Consider the following 19,002-nt stretch of genomic DNA (forward strand, 5'->3'; position numbering starts at 1 on the left):
GAGCTGGAAAGCTGTTAGTATGGTGGATGACAGCTGTGTTGTTAAGAATTTGTCACTGTTTCATCACCTTCACTGTTTATTCTTCTCTTTCAACTATTTTCACCTTTCCAACTCATCTTGAATGTTTAGAATTTTATAGAAAAGCTCACTAGAGAAAGCGTAAAACAAAATGTTTTTAAAGCATCTGGAAATATCCTCCAGAAAAGGTGGGACTTATCCCCAACAAGTGATGATTTTCTTACAAAATCCTCTTTTCCTTGAAGGTAATTGTCATTTTGTACTTCCGTCTGTGGATAATGGGAGGGTCTATGCCCCTCTTTTCAGAGCAAGATAATCCAGCTTCATTTTCGCCTTACATTCTTACAAGGTCAGTAGAAATATATTGCTCAAACTTTATTTGGTATTTATTAGATTGTTTTAGGTAATCTTAAATGATAAGTCGCCTTTGTATTTTAAAGAAAGGAGATAAAGTGTACAACTGAAACTTATTGGATTTTGTTAACCAATGTCACCATAAAAAATTTAAAAATTTAAAAAAGAAAAAAGAAAGGGCGATTGTGTCCTATTTGAGGTATGGGAGAAAAAAACTACTATTCACACATTTAGAAATCTATTTGACTAATATTACTGTTTTGTCAGTATTATTGGCATTGTTCTCATATTGACATATATTTATTTATTCAACAAGCATTTTACTGAGCACTTATCACTCAATAATATCTATTTGGTGGCGTACATGGCAAATGTTACAGAACAATTTGCAGAAAGTTACATAGAGGTTGATTGTACACCATAAATATTTGTAAGAATAAAATCAGTGAGGACGTTTAAAGTGGCACACAGAAATGAAAAACAATTTTTGCTAAGATAAAGCTACTTATATCTTATCATTTGTCCTTAAGAGATTTAGAGATATTGCATCATGGAAACGATGTTGATCAGTGGATCTGGTTCATTGAGAAGGTTTTTAATTTCTTATCTATTCAGTCTGCTGTAATGTACTGCTGAGGCTTTCAGATATAATTACATTTGATAATTTTAATATGTTTTCTTCAGGATAAATATTAACATGTACTGTACTTAAATTTTCATAGTTTTATGTATTTATCATATATCATTTTCATAATAGTAACCTTCACTTTTTTGAGTTTGCAAAGACATATAAATCTTAGATTAAATCTTGATTTACAGCTCATTTATATTGTGGCTCACTTGCGTCTCTTAGAGACAATGGATTGTTAGATTTTGTTTTTATGCCAGGCAGTAATCTTTGCTTTATTTCACTCATTTACCTTATGTTTTAATTGATAGATTTTTACTTTTTTTGCCTTGTGTATTTTTCTTTATTGTTCCTAGTCTTTTCTTCCTTTCTTTAAAGACTGTTTCCCAGTCAAAAAGGATATCTTCCCATTTGATTAACTCATTTCTATAATCGGTATTATGTCACAATTGTTTTCATTACTTACAGCAATATGTGAATTAAAAAATTTTCAATACGCCTTCAGAAATCATATGGTATCCAACCCCTAGTGTTGGCTTATTCCTTTGAGGCAGTCTAGAGCCTTACAAATTGTTGCTTATAGCCTATATTTTTCAAAAAGTTCCTTAATTAATCATTTAATTAAGCTTGACATCTCTAACTTAGCTTTTTTTAATGCTGCAATCTCCTTGTCCTTTATAGGTATCTTTCACTGGCTTTCAAAATCTCCAGGGCCCTTTTTCTGGACATTTTTAGCTCATTGATAAACTGTTTTGGTTTCTGTAGCTCCTTAAATAGCTACTTTCTGCTTTTAAGAGAAAAACCAGCTTTGCCAGATCCTGCTCTTGCTTAATGGTTCTACTTCCTTTAGCTTTGGGTTGGTTCCACTCCAGGCTTTCTTGTCTCCTGAATTTGATCATTCATTCCTAATCTTTATAGATGCAGCCTGTTCCCCGGGCTACCAAGATGCAAAGTCAAAAGAGACAGATGGGTGAGAAAAACAGACAACTCTCAACTCCCTAACCAATTATTTCATTCGCATTTGTCATCTGTAAACAAGTGCCTGCCTCAAGGCCTTAGTGTCAGGACAAGGGCCTTTGGTCTGACTCCCTGCTCTCTTCTCTGTAGCTTCTTAGTTGCCAAGGGGATTAGGTTGCATTGTTATCCCTGCTGGTGGCTGCAGAAACTTCTTTGAGGGAACCTCTGGCAAAATTAAGACTTTGGCCCAGTCATTTGCCAGGTTCTTCCTTTCACTTCCAAGGCATATGCGTACTTTTTCAGAGGGGTGGTACACATTAAATCCAGCACTTTCTGCTATAAGCCAATCTAAGTGACTATTCTCAGACAATTCCATCAATATAAAGTAATAGAATAGAATATCCCATTACACCTTTATATTCTTCCTATCTTTTATTTAAAAAATCTTTTTATTCCTGTATTTCATATTTAAAATACATAGATACCCAAAGACATTTCAGTGATAGTTGTTTTAAATGGCTTTTTACATTTCTCTAAAGTAGCTGCATTATAATGTACTCTTTTTGAGCATCTAAAAAATTGTCTTTAATTCCTTTCCTGAGTAAGGTTTCTACTCTCTGCATAATTACTTGACCTCTGGTACACTGGTGATTCTTAAATTGGATTTCCTTGGTTTCTTTCCTAGTTCTGTTGTTTTTTACTTTTTTTCTCATCGGCTATGCAATTTATCTATGATTCGGTTGCTTCTTTGAGTCTCTGTTAATCATAGGTTTATCATTCAGCTATGTCACTTGGTCTAATTAATGTTCTATCTCTTTTACTGGATTTACAAACTTCAGACAGTTTTAATAGCATCTTTGCTTCTGTCTTGCAAGTACCATATCTTCTTTAAGAGTATGTATAATAAATTATTCTGTTATCAAGTGGGAGTTTTCAGATTAGCTTTCTCTCCCTTTAATAATTGCTGTAGTTATTAACTACATGTAGTTTAAAAAATCTTAATAGCTTTTAAGCGTATCTTCGTCAAGTATCCCTTTGTTTCATATGATTTCTTGTGACTTTAGTCCTGAAATTTCTTCTCTTTTACATTATGTATTTCCATGTGTTTAGCTAGGATGAGATACCCAGTCATTTCCTGTTTAACAAAACTGAGGTACAAAATCATTGTGCTATGCTCATGAGAAACTTTTGTTAAGAAAGATTATCTAAGATGCGAGACTAAGACAAAAGGTGGTTGATGGTATGACATTCACTGTAATGTAGGGCGTTATTGAACAAACCTAGCAGAATGCAACTTTGGTTAACTTGTAATTTACATTGACGATACATTACAACTCTGTCAACTTAGAATTTAACATTGAATTAAGGTTAGTGTGATTATTTCTTTTTTCTCTAGTAGAAAATAAAACTTCAAATGTTACAGCTTCTTTACCTTGCCGGTCATTGAACAAATTTGTATCTAATTTGCCAATCTCATTCTCTTTTTAATAACGATGAAAACCTCAGTTTTTTCAAACTAAATTTACATATTTATATATGTATATGTAAATTTATTTTTATGTATATTCACTGTACATATGTATATAAAATAACAGATTTGTTGAGATATAATTTGCATGCCATGCAGTTCACTTATTAGAGTGTACAATTCAGTGGTTTTTAGTATGCTCACAGAGTTGTGCAGCCATTATCACAATCAATTTTAGAACATTTTCATCACCCCCAAAAGAAACCTTTCATCCGTTAGCAGTCGCTCCCCATTTTACCCCAGTCCCTCAGCCCTAAGCAACTATTGATCCACTCTTTGTCTCTATAACGTTACCTATTCTGGGCATGTCATATAAGTGGAATCATATAATACATGGTCTTTTGTTCACTGCCTTCTTTTACTTAGCATAATGTGTTCAAGATTCATTCATATTGTAGCATATGTCAATACTTCGTTCTTTTTTATTCCCCGGTAGTATGCCATTGTGTGGTTATACCACTTTTTGTTTTTCCATTCATCTGTTGATGGACATTTGGATTGTTTCCACTTTTTGGCTATCATCAATAATGCTGCTGTGAACATTTATGGACAAGTTTTTGTCTGAATGTGTGTTTTCATTTCTCTCGTATATGTACCTAGGACTGAAACTGCTGGGTCATATATGTTAACTCTATATTTTACTTTTCTGAGGAACTGTTTACCAAAATAGCTACACCAGTTTACATTTCTACCAGCAGTGTATGATGGTTCTAGTTTCTCCACATCCTCACTAACACTTGTCTTTCTGACAATCTTGTTTGTTTATTTATTTTAATTATAGCCATATGAGTGTGTATGAAATGGCGTCTCATTGTGGTTTTGATTTACATTTCCCTGATGGCTAATGATGTTGAACACCTTTTCATGTGCATATTGGCCATTCCTGTATCTTTGGAGATATGTCAATTCAGATCCTTTGTCCAGTTTTTAATTGGGTTATTCCTCATTTTATTATTGCATTGTAACAGTTCTTTATATGTTCTAGATGTGTTCCTTATTAAGTATATAATTTGTAAACATTTTCTACCTTTTTCTGTGTTGTTTCCTTTTTTTTTTTTTTTGATGGTGTCCTTTAAAGCAGAGAAGTTTTTAATTTTGGTAAAGTCCAATTAATTTTTTTATTGTTGTTGCTTGTGCTTTTGTTGTTATATCTAAGAAGGCTTCACTTAATTCATATTCTCTCACAGTTTCACCAGCTTTGTCAAGTTTCTGGTTCCCTTATTAATAAGTTATATAAACCTTTAGTTTTCACTGTATATTTGTATGAAGATTATGCTTTTAATATTTTTGAATTGTGTTTTGATACAGTTTTTCTTAACAACAGTTTAGAAGCCCATTTAGAATTTGACTTCTTATTCTTGACCACTGGGCATGTCAAATCACACAAGTAGATCGATACAGATTTTGGGGGGTGAGCATTATTCAGGATACACTGGTAACAGGCCTTTAATCTTTTACCTTTTTATTGTAATTCAAACATTTAGGTTGTATTAGCTGTCAGTAATTCTATATGACTGCTCAATAACTTTCCAATCTGTTATTAAGATTGCGTGGATCAATTGAATGACATGACATTGAATTGTCAATGTTTCTATGTTTGCCTTGAGAAGAAAAGTGTAATTAGAAGTTAGAGAGATGTATTTTAATTGCACAAGTTTCCTTGACAAGCAAGTTCCCCTAGGCCTGACTGTATAAGCCAAACAAAATTCTGGATTCCAATGCCCAAAGATTCTGCTTCTCTGGTTTCGGTGGACTTGCATTTGAGAAGTTATGGAATAGATTTATGTGCAACTTGTCCTGTCAGAGAATTGTCATTTAGCCCAGGATTTACTCATCTGTTTATATGTCTTTTTAGAAAAGTGATACTTTGGCATTCAATCTTGCAAATATTGAATTAAAAATAAAAACAAAAACCCAACTTAAGTATGGCTTCTGCATAGTGCTAGAGACTGCAGAAGAGATAACATGATATTTTCACTATTAAAACCCCTCTCTGCTGCCTAGTAATTGGTTTTCCATCTTATAAGATTTGAAAGGGACAGAATGTAAAGCAGTATATACTTGACGGAAGAAGTATTGCTTTTATAATATTGAAAATGGTTATTTTTCGAATCTAGGAAATAGATAAAATAGGATTTACGGTGAAAGAATATAGAGTCCTTCTATCAGCATCATGTTTTTTTCATGAGCTGTGGTGTCGGATAAGCAGGTAGCATGTATTTGCTGAAGTGGGTAGATCTGTTCTGATGTTCGAAATACAGACAAAGGCTTGTATTACTTTGTAGGAAAACATCTATGATGTGAAACAATATTAAGATGGAACTCAACACCTTCCTTCTAAAGAAACTTCTCTTTTTGTCTTTCCATTTTCAGTTGATAGTTGAGCACAAAACCTTAAGGTACTTTGTGTTTCTAATATTCATAGTTCTTAAAGCCCCTAATATGAGGGCTATCTCATAATAAACTCTCAACTAATAGACTTAAAATTTAAATCATTCTTTTAAATAAATGTGTGGTATGTTTAAAGAGATTTGTGCAAAATGAACTGTTCTGCTCTTGCTTTAGCAACTGGCAGAGCCTTGTGTTAGGTCTTCCATATGTGTGTTTCTTTGAAATGAAAATGAAGTTATTCTGATTTTTACAGCAGTGGTTATCGAACTAGAGTGAATATCAGAGTCACTCAGGAAAGAATGTTAAAAATAAAGATTTCCTTTTTCATATCTCAGAGATTCTGATTGAATAGATCACAAGGATGAGTGAGAAAAATTTTTATTTGACCAGCCACCTAAGCATCTTTGGAGGGCAGTTTGTGTCACCCTTTTTGAAATCTTCAGGTTAAAACTGTGTCCTCTGTGGCTGAAGAGCTCTCTACAAGGGGGCTATTGTCCCTATTATGGATTTTGTTTTATGTTTATTGAATAGTAGGAAAGGATGAAAGAGGTTATCAAGGTTCATGAGTATAGTTTTCCCAACTGAAATACCACTATGTAATTGTAATTTGTCTAATTTGTCTTGGACCCTGAGAATGAGGGAAAGGGGAGGGAGTTCGTGGAGGGAGCAAATTCTATCTCTAGACTAAGGATCAGTTGTTGGAAAATGTTGATCTGGATCAGTTATTGATAATTTACTTTTTGAAGAAAACTGTAATTCTTCAACTCTACGTACTGTGTTTCTATTACAATCTTAAATCCCTGAGAAGCTGATAAAAATGAAAGAAGCAAGTCTTAAATTTTTTGCCAACGTTGAAACAGAAAGGCAAAAATTGCTTTTCATAATGAATAAAATGCCAAGCCCAAGTCTTTTATTTAAGGATTCTATTTCTTGCTGTGTGGTGCTCTAACATACATTTTAATCAGTGCAATCATCTGTTTATTGTGCTGTACAGAAGATTACACACTGGTGTTAAGTTTCTGTCGGTCCTACTTTAATCAAAAACTAAAGGTTTTTTGTGTTTTTTTTTTTAAATGTAAAGTCTCAAGTACATCTGGGTTGCACTGTTCAAAGAATAAGTTGGAGTCTTAGGCCAGTACTTCTCCATGAAATATCAATATTTGATCCATTATATTTCCTTTCAGTTTTCTACATTAATCAGGAAACCCTGTCCTGTGTGCAAACTCTGCTGCGAGCTTGTAGTGGGACACTGAGCAAGTCGCAGCCTCCTTAAGGCTATTTCCCTTACTGCAAAAATGAGGGTAATACCCACTTCATAGAGATCGCGTTGAGATCAGATCATCCTTATATGCAAATACTTTGTGAGCTGGAAAATACTGGACATGTTTTAAGAGTTTTTAATGTCCTTGGATGTAGTTCATTAGTATAGCAACAGGATCCTTGTGTGGAAATGTGGAAACCTATGCCTGATGCATAGTAAGCAGTCAGTACGTGTGTGCCCAGTGGAAGCTAAAGCTCCATGAGCGGAAGTATGTTGCTTTGAAATGAAGATGCAAAAAGCTTTATGGAAAGAAACAGACCCTAGATAAGAAATGAACCAAGTATTTACTTAGTGGAAGGTGTTATTTGCTTTTTAAAAGCTATATGGGTAAGAAGTTGTTACTGACAGTCTTATATATTGAAATTTATTTCTTCTACTTGGATGACACTATCTCTGTTAAAAAGATAACTGTATTAATGGCACATTAAAAAGGCCAGGGAGACTTAATGACATTTCAGATTCTTTTTATAGTTTATCCATGGTAACAAGAGTTCTCATTTAAACGATATTTATTGGAGTTTAATGCAAAATAAGAAAAAAAATAAGCCTGGCATAGCTTTATAATGATGCTTGTGCGACACATGAGGGGGAGTGTCTCTACTCAGACATTCTTCACTATCTGATTGTGTGCCACAAGCTGGCATGGAACTAGGTGCTGAGAGAAGCTACGCAAAAGAGGAACCTTCAGTCGGTGCCCTTCAGCTCCATGCCTGGACAACTGAGAACCTGGCAGTTCTCTTTCGTTGGACTGCAGAAAACTATATGGTTGCTTCAAATCAAAATAAAAGTATAAAATTTGAAACTCAAATATTTCCGGATTTTTAAGCATTATTTTAATATGAGATTAATCTCTTAAAATCCATAGCATCCATCCATTTAAAGAGCTAGGTGATGAGGAAATAATTATACACAAGACATCTTCACTGAGAGCTGAAGGATCAGGAGTTGGAGTTCAGTGATTCCAGAAGATGAGGTGAGCTAATAAAGTGCTGCTGTCAGGAACTTGAAACCTGTGAGTGAGGTGATTAATTGGGAGTGAAGACTAGAGTGACAGGTGTTTGAAGACAAGAGAAAGGGAGAGAGGCGGGGGCAGCCCTGATGGCCATGGTCCAGCCTCAGTTGTGCAAATCCTGAAGAGAAGCCCCAGAGCAGAGAGGAGAATGGAGCCTCTTCTAAGAGAAACAGAACAGCTGTGAGGAAGGCCTGAGGCCCAAAGAGAGGGTGCTGCCTTCTTTTCTGTAGTTACTTAATTTTACTAAGAAGCCTGGTTTTACTCTTGTTTTCATGACTTCAGATTCTTACAGGAATTTTATAAATAACCCTGCCTTTATTTGAGATGGTTTGATTAGACCAACGGTTTTTATCATCCAGAAGAACTTTAAAAACAAAATGCAAATGAGAAGCTGGCTAGAGAGTCATTTGGATTTCTTTTCCTGTTTGGAAGCAACCTTGCCATCTCTACTCCTAGGTGCCGAAGTAGCAAGCGTTCATTGCCACTGAAGGGCCATGGCCTTTGAACGCCCCTGAGAGGGCCACAGCATTGTCTGGCACCTTCTACTCTGTTGCTCTGAAAGTGCAAAAGGATGAGGACAGTAGACCATTTTCTACACCATCCAGTCAATTGAGATTGCTTTGTAGCTTTCGGCTCCATCTCTGAGTCCTGATGGTCAGGTCCTGCTTCCAGTCACCCCATCCTTGTTTTTCGATGGTTTTCTTTGATTTTCTTTTCTCTCATGTCTGCTGTTTTTGTTCCACATTACGCCGTTCATCCATGTTGCATTCATTCTTATTACCGAATAGATTTCCACTGAATGGATATACTACAGTGTATGTGTTCATTTTTTTGTAGATGCACATCTAGGTTGTTTCAGTTTTGAACTATTAAGAATAGTGCTGCTATGAACAATGCTATAAATGGTGAACATAGGCATGCAATGCTATTGGGTATAAACTTAGGAGTAGGATTGCTAGTTCATGAAGTATGCATTTATTATGCTTTCATGAAACTGCTTGCAGTCCTCCAAAGTGGTTTAATCAATTTATGGTAGTGTTTCACAGTTCCAGTTTCTCCATATCCTTATCGACATTTGAAATGGTATTTTTCATTTTAGACATTTTAGCAAGAGTCATTTGAAATTTGTTTATATTACACATTTTAAATCCTGTACTCTGATATGACCTATACATATTCTTCATTGTTCTCAGAAAGGCTCATGTTCGTTTATAATTTGAAGCCATTTTTATTTCGTGGCTCAGCTTGGACTCTCTCCCTCATATTTCCACCTATTTAAATTCTGCATAGATTCTAGGGTGTCATCCCTTAATCCTCCATTTTCGTCAACCTATTATTTCTTAGAACTCCATTGAAATTTGATGTTTATATTTTACTTTCATCCAACTGTATAATGTGTGTATGTGTTCTCGCTACCATTACTGTGAAAATGCTCTTCTAGAGGGTAGGGGACTAGATCTTATTACCCAGCAGTACCTAGAAAAGTACACAGTACCATTATTGAATCCTTGCAAGGATTTCCTGCTTTAGGAGAAGGGTAGTATAGGAAGTAGCTTTCTTTGGCTAGTCCTGGGGAAGGTGATAGGCAAGAAGAGAAGGTGTTAGTGATGATATAAGCAGGTTATGCCTGGAGAAGACATTTCATTATTGCCGTGACACAGTGAGACTGTGGAGACCATTTCAAAGCATCAGTGGTAATTCAGGAATCAAAAATAGGGGACAGCCTAAGGAGGGGAAGGACAGGTGACCGAAACTAGTGGGTAGAGGCAGAATTGGGACAGGGTGGGGCACTCTGCTGAGGCCAGTAAGAGGAGTTTACACTGAGGCTGGTACACTGACAGTTTAGCTAATGTCTTTTCCAAGAGGAGACAATGTTGAGTCAACTCAATATCCTGTTTTTATGAAATAACGAAGGAGTTATTTTTGGTGAAGGAACCTTTGAGCAGTAACAATTTTATATAAAACAAGCAAGTGCTGTATATTTCTGCTTGTAGTAGTGACTTTTTCATATGTACCTATCTTAGGCATCTTTCTAGAACAAGGAAATGTGTTAGTCTTAACTTATTTCTTAGCCAGAAAGGTTTTTCTCAAAGGCAAAGGACAAAATCTATGTATATTTTTGCACTTAACACACTCTATTTTTTTTTTTATAAAAATGAAGATTTAGATTTAAAGAGCCACCCAGTTTTATCAGGTGCTATATGATGCATAATTCCCCCACAGCCTCTTCTTCCTTTTCCCTTTTTTGTATTTCCTGGCTTATCAATGAAAATACATGACTAAATCATTTAAGCTGAATTCCTGGCTTCCTATGCTATATATTCCCATTTCGTTGATAAGCTTTCTAGTGGCTTTCCCCTATTAGCAGAATTCATGATAGAAAATTGTTAAACAATTCATTTTGGTTTCGTTCCTGCTTTAAAAAAGAGAACCCAGAAGGGCAGAGATGTTCAACATATTATTTCATTTCTGAAATTTTAGCAGAAATAAACAAGATGATGAGTTTGAAATGTAATTCATAGTCAATGAGTTAAAAAGAAATACTGTAGTTGCTGATTACAGCTGGCTCGACTAAGCCCCTAAAATGTAATTAGCATTTAGCATCATTCCAAGGCTTCTTTATGTTTAAATTTGCAAAAATTTTCCAATGCTCTTTCACTATTTCAAGTAGTACTTAAGGAGTTTAGTAGCAACATTAATCTGAATTCACATGTACTAGAAGGTAGGTGATGTCTCGAGTTTATGGAGATAATACACATGTATTTAAAGGAGTGAGTTAGTAGTCTTGGAATAAGTTAATAGTTTTGACCTTCCTAGTACATTGTGATTGTAACTTTTTAAAAAAATATCATTCTTTATATTTGCTTTTTCATCAGTATAGTGTGTTACAAGTATATATATATATAACTGAGGACAACTTGCATAGCAAGACCAAAATGTGAGCTTAATATTAACATAAAGATTTTGTACCAGAAGAGAGGAGGGAGGACAACAGAGAGGGAAAAATAAAAAAAATAAAATGTTTTTAAAAAATTATGTATATACAGTATGAAAAAAATAAACTGGCATTTAAAAAAATAAAATAAATATTTCAGTATAGTGTTTGCAGCTGTTCCATGGTTAAGATGCAGCTAGACATAAGAAAGTATTCTTACTGCAGTTCTGTTGCCTTTTCCACTATTTTCCACTAAAAATAGTTTTTATTATAGAAAATATCAAATATGTACAAAAGTAGAGAAAATGGCATAAAGAACCTCCCTCTCCAAACCCATATCCAGTTTCAACAATTATAACTCGTGGCCAATCTTCTTTCATTCATATCCCCACCTACTTCTTCCCCCTTGTTTCCAGTCTACCATTTCTGAAGCAAATCACAGATGCCATCTCATTTCATATGCATATATTTTAGTATCTATTTCTAAAAGATGAAGACCTTTAAAAATATAACCACGATATGATTATCACACTTTAAATATTAACCATGACTTTCTAGTATCATATATCCAATCAACATTTTAATTTTTCTGTCTCATAAGTGGTTATGTTTAATAGTTGTCTGAATTAGCATCCACACAAAATCCGCACTTTGTTTGATATGCCTTTAGGTCTCTTTTAATATATAGGTGCCTTCTTCTTTCTACCACCCTCCCTTCCTCTGTCTCTCTCTGCTCCTCATTTGTTGAAGAAACTGCCATCATTTGTTCTTTGGAATTTGCAATATCCTGCATTTTCCACATTGCACCCCTGTGGTGTCTTTAGCGTATTTTGGTGTTTTCTATGTTTGAGGTAAACTGGTATTAAAGAACTTGACCCTATTCTAGTTTAATATTTTTTTTTTTTTGGCAAAACTACTTCATAGATGGTGCTATGTATATCCATCAGGAGGACATCTGGCTGTTGGTCTCTCTTTCTGTGATATTAAAATTGATCAGTAAGTTCTAGGCATTTGATTTAGCCTGACCCATCCATTAAAAAGTACTCCATCGCTTTTCACCTAATAATTTTAGCTGCCATTTATAAGCATTGCTTATAGCTATTATGTCAAGATGAGAATAGTATTTTTAAAAGCAATTTTTAAGAGTTGGAGTATAACTGAGCCACAGAGCTGTGTGATTTTCCTGCTAAGTTTGACAGTTCGGCCTTCTTCTTCAAAGCTAAGTCACAGAGAATCTTACTGAGCTAAGTCGGTAGCATCAGCTTAGAAGCTCTGTGAGAAAAAAGAGCCCAAAGTGACCCAAGCACCTTTCTATAGAGTTGGCATTCTCCTGAGACAGTTCTCAGATCCAAACCTAAAAGAGATATGGCAATTCTTTTTGTTTTAATTTTTGTTAAATAACAAAGCTTGTATTTCATCAATATTTCAGTATATACTACATTATTGGCGCATTAAATTTTATTAAAAATAACAACAGAGAGGAGAGTATTAAAAAACACCATTGAAATAGCTCCACTCTTTGAACCCATTTATCTTTCGGGTTTGAGGGTCAGGCCAATGATTAATCCCCATCCTTGAGCTTCACCTGATCGTTGTGAATAATTTTCCATTGCCAACCTTGAAGGAATAGAAGGAAAGAGATGGAGATCATTTGGAAAGGTCTGGGAAGAATGTTCCAAACTAGTGCCTGCTTGCTGAGAGGAATTCAAGGTGATTTGACTCATCACACTGGAAAGGAACTTAGAGGTTCTCTCATCTAACTTCTTTGGCAAGCCAAGAATCCCTCCAAAAGAATCTGACAAACAAGTGAGAACTTTTATTCACATTCTGCACTCTAACTGTGCTCATCTTACTGTGCTTCTTTAATTCTGAACCTTTTATTTTCACTTTGGATAGTACATTCTTTGAAGACAAAGAATGTATCTAATTATTCTGTTTAATCCCACATAAAGTGTTAAAGGTAAACACAGCTGGACATTAGTTAAAGCAGTGAAAATAGATTTTATTCAGTAAATACTGACAATAGGGGAAATAGTTGAGCACCATTCTGATTTGTGCAGTGATTATTGGACATTTTGAAGGGAGAATGAGAGAGGAGGCTAAAATGGGCCTCAACCGAGTCAGAGAAGTAAAAAATTACAAAGAGTGGGTCATTGTAAATGTGATTAGGCTAGCTGAGTCTGCGAGCTGGCAGCATTGAAATTAGGATTCTATTTTTTCACAGAGACTGGGAGACATGCTCTGTCCTTCTTGATAATACATTTTAATGCAATGGCTCTCAGGTCTTTGAGAAAGACACTTCTGAATTGTAAGAGATACATAGTCACAATTGTGAGATCTATGAAATAAATGTTCTAAGAAAGAGAGGTCAGGAGCCGCTCCCCAGGTATTAGCTAGAACAAACAATAAATTCTGACAGGGATGAGCTTTCTCAGGCAGGCATTTTAATGGGAGAGAGGATGGGGAGCTGGGGTCGTCCTAGGAACATGACCTTATGTTCCTAGGAACCATGCTAGAGTTTGGTTGTCTCCTGGTCCAGAGGTTTGAATAGTATGTGCTGAGAGTTCTGAAATTCTCCAGGGTCTAGAACTACTTAATGAGTTTGTATTGACTGAAACAATTTAAATAAATTCAATTTTCTCTACCCTGAAACAGGGAGTCCATTAGAATGCCGTCCACTTCACCTTAGTGCCTAGACACAGCCAGAAAATAGAACGTTATTTCCCTTATTTTCATTTCCATTACTCTCCTTCTTAGGTCCATTGAACTATTCCTGTTAGCAAGGACAGCTAGCTATAGTTGCCTTCTCTTGAAGGCTAGTTTCTTCATTTATGAATAAGAGACTTTATCTCTCTACCATAGATATTTTGATTTTTTCTTAATAATTCAATATCGTTCAATCTGCTATAAAATGATAATCAGTCTGTTATAAAAATGATTCAATATTTTCATATCTACTGCAGGATTCTGAGTGGTATTAAAAAAGGACAATTCAAATGTCTCTTACACCAGGAAATCATACCCCAGATGGTAATATTTGTCATACCTTTATCAAACTTTTCCTTCATAGCACTTATGCCAGGTTGTAATGTATTCATTTGTATGATCATTTTTAAGTATATGTCATAGAAACTAGGTCTTGTTCACCATCGAAAGGCTAGCATGTACCACCATGACTAGAACTTTTAGGTATATTCCAAAATTATCAATTTAATGACTAAAGGCATGCATGGCATCCCGTCTTACCTTGTCTTTTCCTATAAGTTAATGTTAACAGTATAGAAATGGCTGTTTAATAGAAACAGAGTGAATAATGTTTCCAAAATGTCATGGATTTTGAATTATGTTTCAGCAATTCTTCTTCCCTTTGTAGGTTCCTTACCTATTCCTACCTCCTGGCCTTCAACATGTGGCTTCTGCTCGCCCCTGTAACCCTGAGCTATGACTGGCAGGTCGGCAGTATTCCTCTGGTAGAGACCGTATGGGATGTGCGGAATTTAGCCACCATCCTTCTGGCAGTTGTGATGGCCTTACTGAGCCTTCATTGTTTAGCAGCCTTCAAGGTAACTTTCTTGAAATTAAAATGAACCCTCTGCATTTGAAGAGACATACTTCATACTTAATAATGCTTTTCTTTTTCCAACAGGAGGTCTGGTTCTAAACTGAATCTGCTCTTTCGTCTAAAAAACTTTATGTGTTTAAAATTTTCCTGGGACCTAATGTGTATATTAAAGACCTTAGTGGGGTTAACAGACCACAGTCACCTTAATTATATGATTTCGTTTACATATATAGATATAGAATCCAGGGAGTCCTGGAAAATATTTCTTTTATTTTCATCTTTGATTGATTCTTCTCTCGGTCATGCAAAAGCCACTCTGGCTTATATTCATGGGAGAATATGGTCTCTGTAGCCTCACTATTTTTTTTTCTTTAATATTATTATTATTTATTGAGCGCCTACTAGTTTCTAAGATTTCAGTAGTGAGAAAAATGAAAGTCTTGTCTGCATGGAGCTTATATGCTGTGTTGATAAGGGCTGTGAAGAAAGCTGATTTCACAGATAAAGTGCCTTTTGAACAGAGACCTGAAAGAAGTGAAGGGGTGAGCCATGTGGCTATTTGGGCAAGAGCACTTCAAGTAGAAGGAAAGCAGGTGCCAAAGCCCTGTGTCAGGAAAGTAGTAGAATGTTCATAGGACAGCAAGGAAGCAGACATGCCAGCATAGCTGGAGCAGAGTGGATCAAGGGTAAAGCCAAATGAAATGATGTCAAAGACATGAGTGTGTGTGTGTGTGTGTGTGTGTGTGTGTGTGTGTGTGTGTGTTTAAGCCTAGGTTTTTCTCCTTTCCTGACATACTTCTTCTATTTGGCCTCTGTCTTTGTTGACAGTCAGGTGGTTTTATATGATTTTCTTTATTGATAAGGCCAGGCTGTGGAAAAGAAGGAGACTAAGGAAAGAAATCAGGTTTTTAAAAGAGTTTAGATGCTTCTATGTGTGTTGGTAAAGGGTAGGAGATGAGGATTGAAGGAAAAGAGCAGCTTAGAGTCAATAAGGGACTTCTGAGACATACAAATTTTTCTTTCGCTAATATTAACCATATTTTGGGGATGGCATAATTTTGAGGCAGTATACATACTTACAATCTGTTTTTCTTCAATTTACCAAAATCTTCTTTTGTCATCCTTTCTCGTTATCAACCAGGGCTCCAGAAGAGGGGCACATAATCTACCTGGTTATAATAGTATTTACACTTATTTGACTTTTTAAAAAATATATAAATTTATTTAAATTAGTTTCAAGTATACAGTACATTGGTTAGACATCTATATTGTTCATAAAATGATCCCCCAACTGCTCCCTCCCTCCCCTAACCCTCCACTTAGCCATCATATTAATGCTAACTGCATTCCCTCTGCTGTGCTCCCCATCCCCGTGCCCAGCTATCAACTACTAATTTATACTTCTTTAACCTTTCACCCCATTCTCCCAGTCCCCAGCCCCTCTCCCCTCTGTTCATCACCAAATTGTTCACTATATATGTGAGTCTGTTTTTAAATAGCTTGTTCTTTTTATTCCTTAGATACTGCATATAAGTGAAATCATAAGGTATTTCTCTTTCTCCGTCTAACTTATTTCATTCAACATAATAACTTCTAGGTCCATCTATGTCATGGCAAATGATAGGATTTTATTTTGTTAATGACCAAGTAATATTCCATTGTATATATGAACCCTAATTTCTTTATCCAATCGTCCGTTGATAGGCATTTAGGTTGCTTCCATATCTTGGCTGTTGTAAATTGAGCTGTCATGATATTTGGAGTACATAGATCTTTATGAATTATTGTTTTGGTTTCTTTGGGTAAATACCCAGAAGTACAATTGCTAGGTCAAAAGGTATATCCATTTTAAATTTTTTGAGAAAACTCCATACTGTTTTTCATAGTGGTTGTATCAATTTGTAATCCCACCAACAATGTATGAGGATGCTCTTTTTCTCTGCATTCTTGCCAACACTTGCTGTTTTTTGATTTAATGATGAGAGCCATTCTGACAGGTGTGAGGTGATATCTCATTGTGGTTTTAATTTGTATTTGTCTCATTGCTGTCCTTGAGCATCTTTTCATATGTCTGTTGGCCATCTGTCTGTCCCATTTACCCAGCATCTCTTATTGAAGAGGCTGTCTTTACCATCTCTTTACAATATACCTTGTATATTCTTGTCTCCTTTGTCAGATCGATGGATCATATAAGTGTGAGTTTGTTTCTGGGCTATTTTATTACATTGAGATATTCTTGGCTAGGATATCTCAATGTAATGAAATAGCCCAGAAATGTGTATCTATCTGTTTTTATGCCATTATTGGACTATTTCAATGCTTATAGTTTTGTCAAAGGCCATCAGGCCAATACAGACCCCTGCAATCCGTTTAAGAGATATTGTAGTTCATACGGGCAGTGGTGGTCTGTCCACAACTGTTTTCTTTGGAATGCACTGACAGCAGTAGCCAAGGTCTGTCGCCTGTGCTAACTGCTCAACCCCAGAGCCAAGCAGGGCACAAGAGGCTGTTTGTCAATGGGCTGTAGGCACTTTGTGGCTTGAGTGAAATGGGATTTCAGGGAGACAAGGTCCGTTCAACCAATACAGCCTCAGTTTTGCTGCAAATTCTGTGCCTGGGCAATCCCGCTATAGACCCAGATCACAGACCAGCTGCCATCAGGGGCGTTCCCACAGACCCCTATGCTCCCCAGACAGTCAGAGTTATTGGAATCACCTCTTCCCTGGGCTGGGACCCTGTGCTGGAGAGCCCTCAGATGAGACTAGGACAGCCCTCTCCTCCAGGAGAGCCCCTGCAGCCTTGCTCTCCCTCCCAGTGGTCCTCTACCACCCACAAGTGCAGGTCCAGCCTGATTCGTGACTTTGCCTCTCCTACCAGCTTCGATGTGGTACCTTTATATTATCAGATGTAGGTGTCATGATCAGCTGAACTTCAGGCGATTCTCCACATTGATTATTTTATAATTTGGTTATAATTTCAATGCAATCCTGAGAGGAGATGAACCCTGCTTTTACCTAGTCCACCATCTTCCTCCTTATTTGACTTTTTAATTAGTATTTAAATAAGTTACTTTAAAAAGCTATAAATTCATCAACACATGAAATAAAACAGCAGGTGTGTTATCTCTCAGTACCCCCCTCACCAAATCACCTTCTGAATCCTAGGCTCCTTTGAACATTCGTTCTTATATATTTTTACACTTATTGAAAACAGAAACAAATTCTTTCTTTATAGAAGTAAATTATGTTAGATGCCATTACAAGTTGTATTCTCTTCTAGGCCACTTCCTCATCTAGATGAAGGACTCCTGTAGGTGAGCAATTCAGAGTAGATGTTTGACTTTCAATAAGCTTTTGTCCAGGATTGAGCAGGAGAACTAGGACATGGAATCTAACAATTTTCTTTCTCTAAAAATAACTGCTCAATTAATTTAGAGATTGTTTCTCATTTGTCTTATTTTCGAGGCACAAGAAACTTAAGACCTCAAGGTGTAGTTTATTACTTATCACAAGAAAATTCACTTGACATCTTTGAGAATTTAAATGTAGAATTTGTCTTATTTTGTGCCTCTTCATTTCTTCCTCCTTTTCACGCCCTTTATTCTCTAGGTATGTGTCTGAGTTTATATTACATAACACAGAGAACAATTAAAAAATTTATTGGAGTGAATGCTTTTTAACAGCGAATTTTAAAGTGAACTGTTTTTTCTTAACTCTGTGGAAGGGTAATGACTCTGTTGGAATGTATATATAGTATTTAAACCACAAAGTCTGATTACTCCATTCTATTTTATCAATAGTGAATGTTTGTGCACCGGAAGAACCATAGGCCAAAAGCACACTTGGGTTTTTCTTTATGTCTCTCACAGACAGTATGACAGACTGTTGACTTACAGTAACTGGTGATGTCTATCAGGAAAGTAGTCAGTCTAATTTGGATAGTTTAGAGGAGTTAATACCATTAGTTCTACTCTTTATAGTTGTCCTTCTCCTTACTTGTAATAATAAAACCTGAGGGAAAAGGAAGGCAGTTAATAATACCCAGCTTTCCTAACAATGACCTTAACAATAAGATGTCTTTTGCAAACGAACATGAGTCAACAACGGTCACCTTACCCAAGTATGGATCTTTTGGAGTTGTTTTTTTTGTTTTGGTTTGGTTTTTAAAAAATTTTTATTAGGGGGTCACAGTGTCGTTCCAACCTATCTATTCAGCCTTTCACATCATTCCCTTGAAACCAACAAAGATCATAGGCCACATCTCTGGGCCCTGGAAAACAAGTCAAATTCTCGGGTC

General features: G+C 35.8%; 1 protein-coding gene across 4 annotated transcripts in view; it reads left to right on the forward strand.

The window, feature by feature from the left end:
- The window catches only part of TMTC1 (transmembrane O-mannosyltransferase targeting cadherins 1), a 228,356-nt gene that overhangs the window by 105,481 nt on the left and 103,873 nt on the right, over positions 1-19,002 (forward strand). For all 4 annotated transcript variants that reach the window (XM_036236727.1, XM_036236728.1, XM_016152030.2 and 1 more), the window contains 2 exons: positions 264-367; positions 14,518-14,707. In XM_036236727.1, coding sequence (XP_036092620.1) covers positions 264-367; positions 14,518-14,707 — 294 coding nt within the window. The remainder of the gene's footprint in view (positions 1-263; positions 368-14,517; positions 14,708-19,002) is intronic.

This window comes from Rousettus aegyptiacus, unplaced genomic scaffold (genome assembly GCF_014176215.1).
Source record: "Rousettus aegyptiacus isolate mRouAeg1 unplaced genomic scaffold, mRouAeg1.p scaffold_m13_p_2, whole genome shotgun sequence".
NCBI classification, from domain to species: Eukaryota; Metazoa; Chordata; class Mammalia; order Chiroptera; family Pteropodidae; genus Rousettus; species Rousettus aegyptiacus.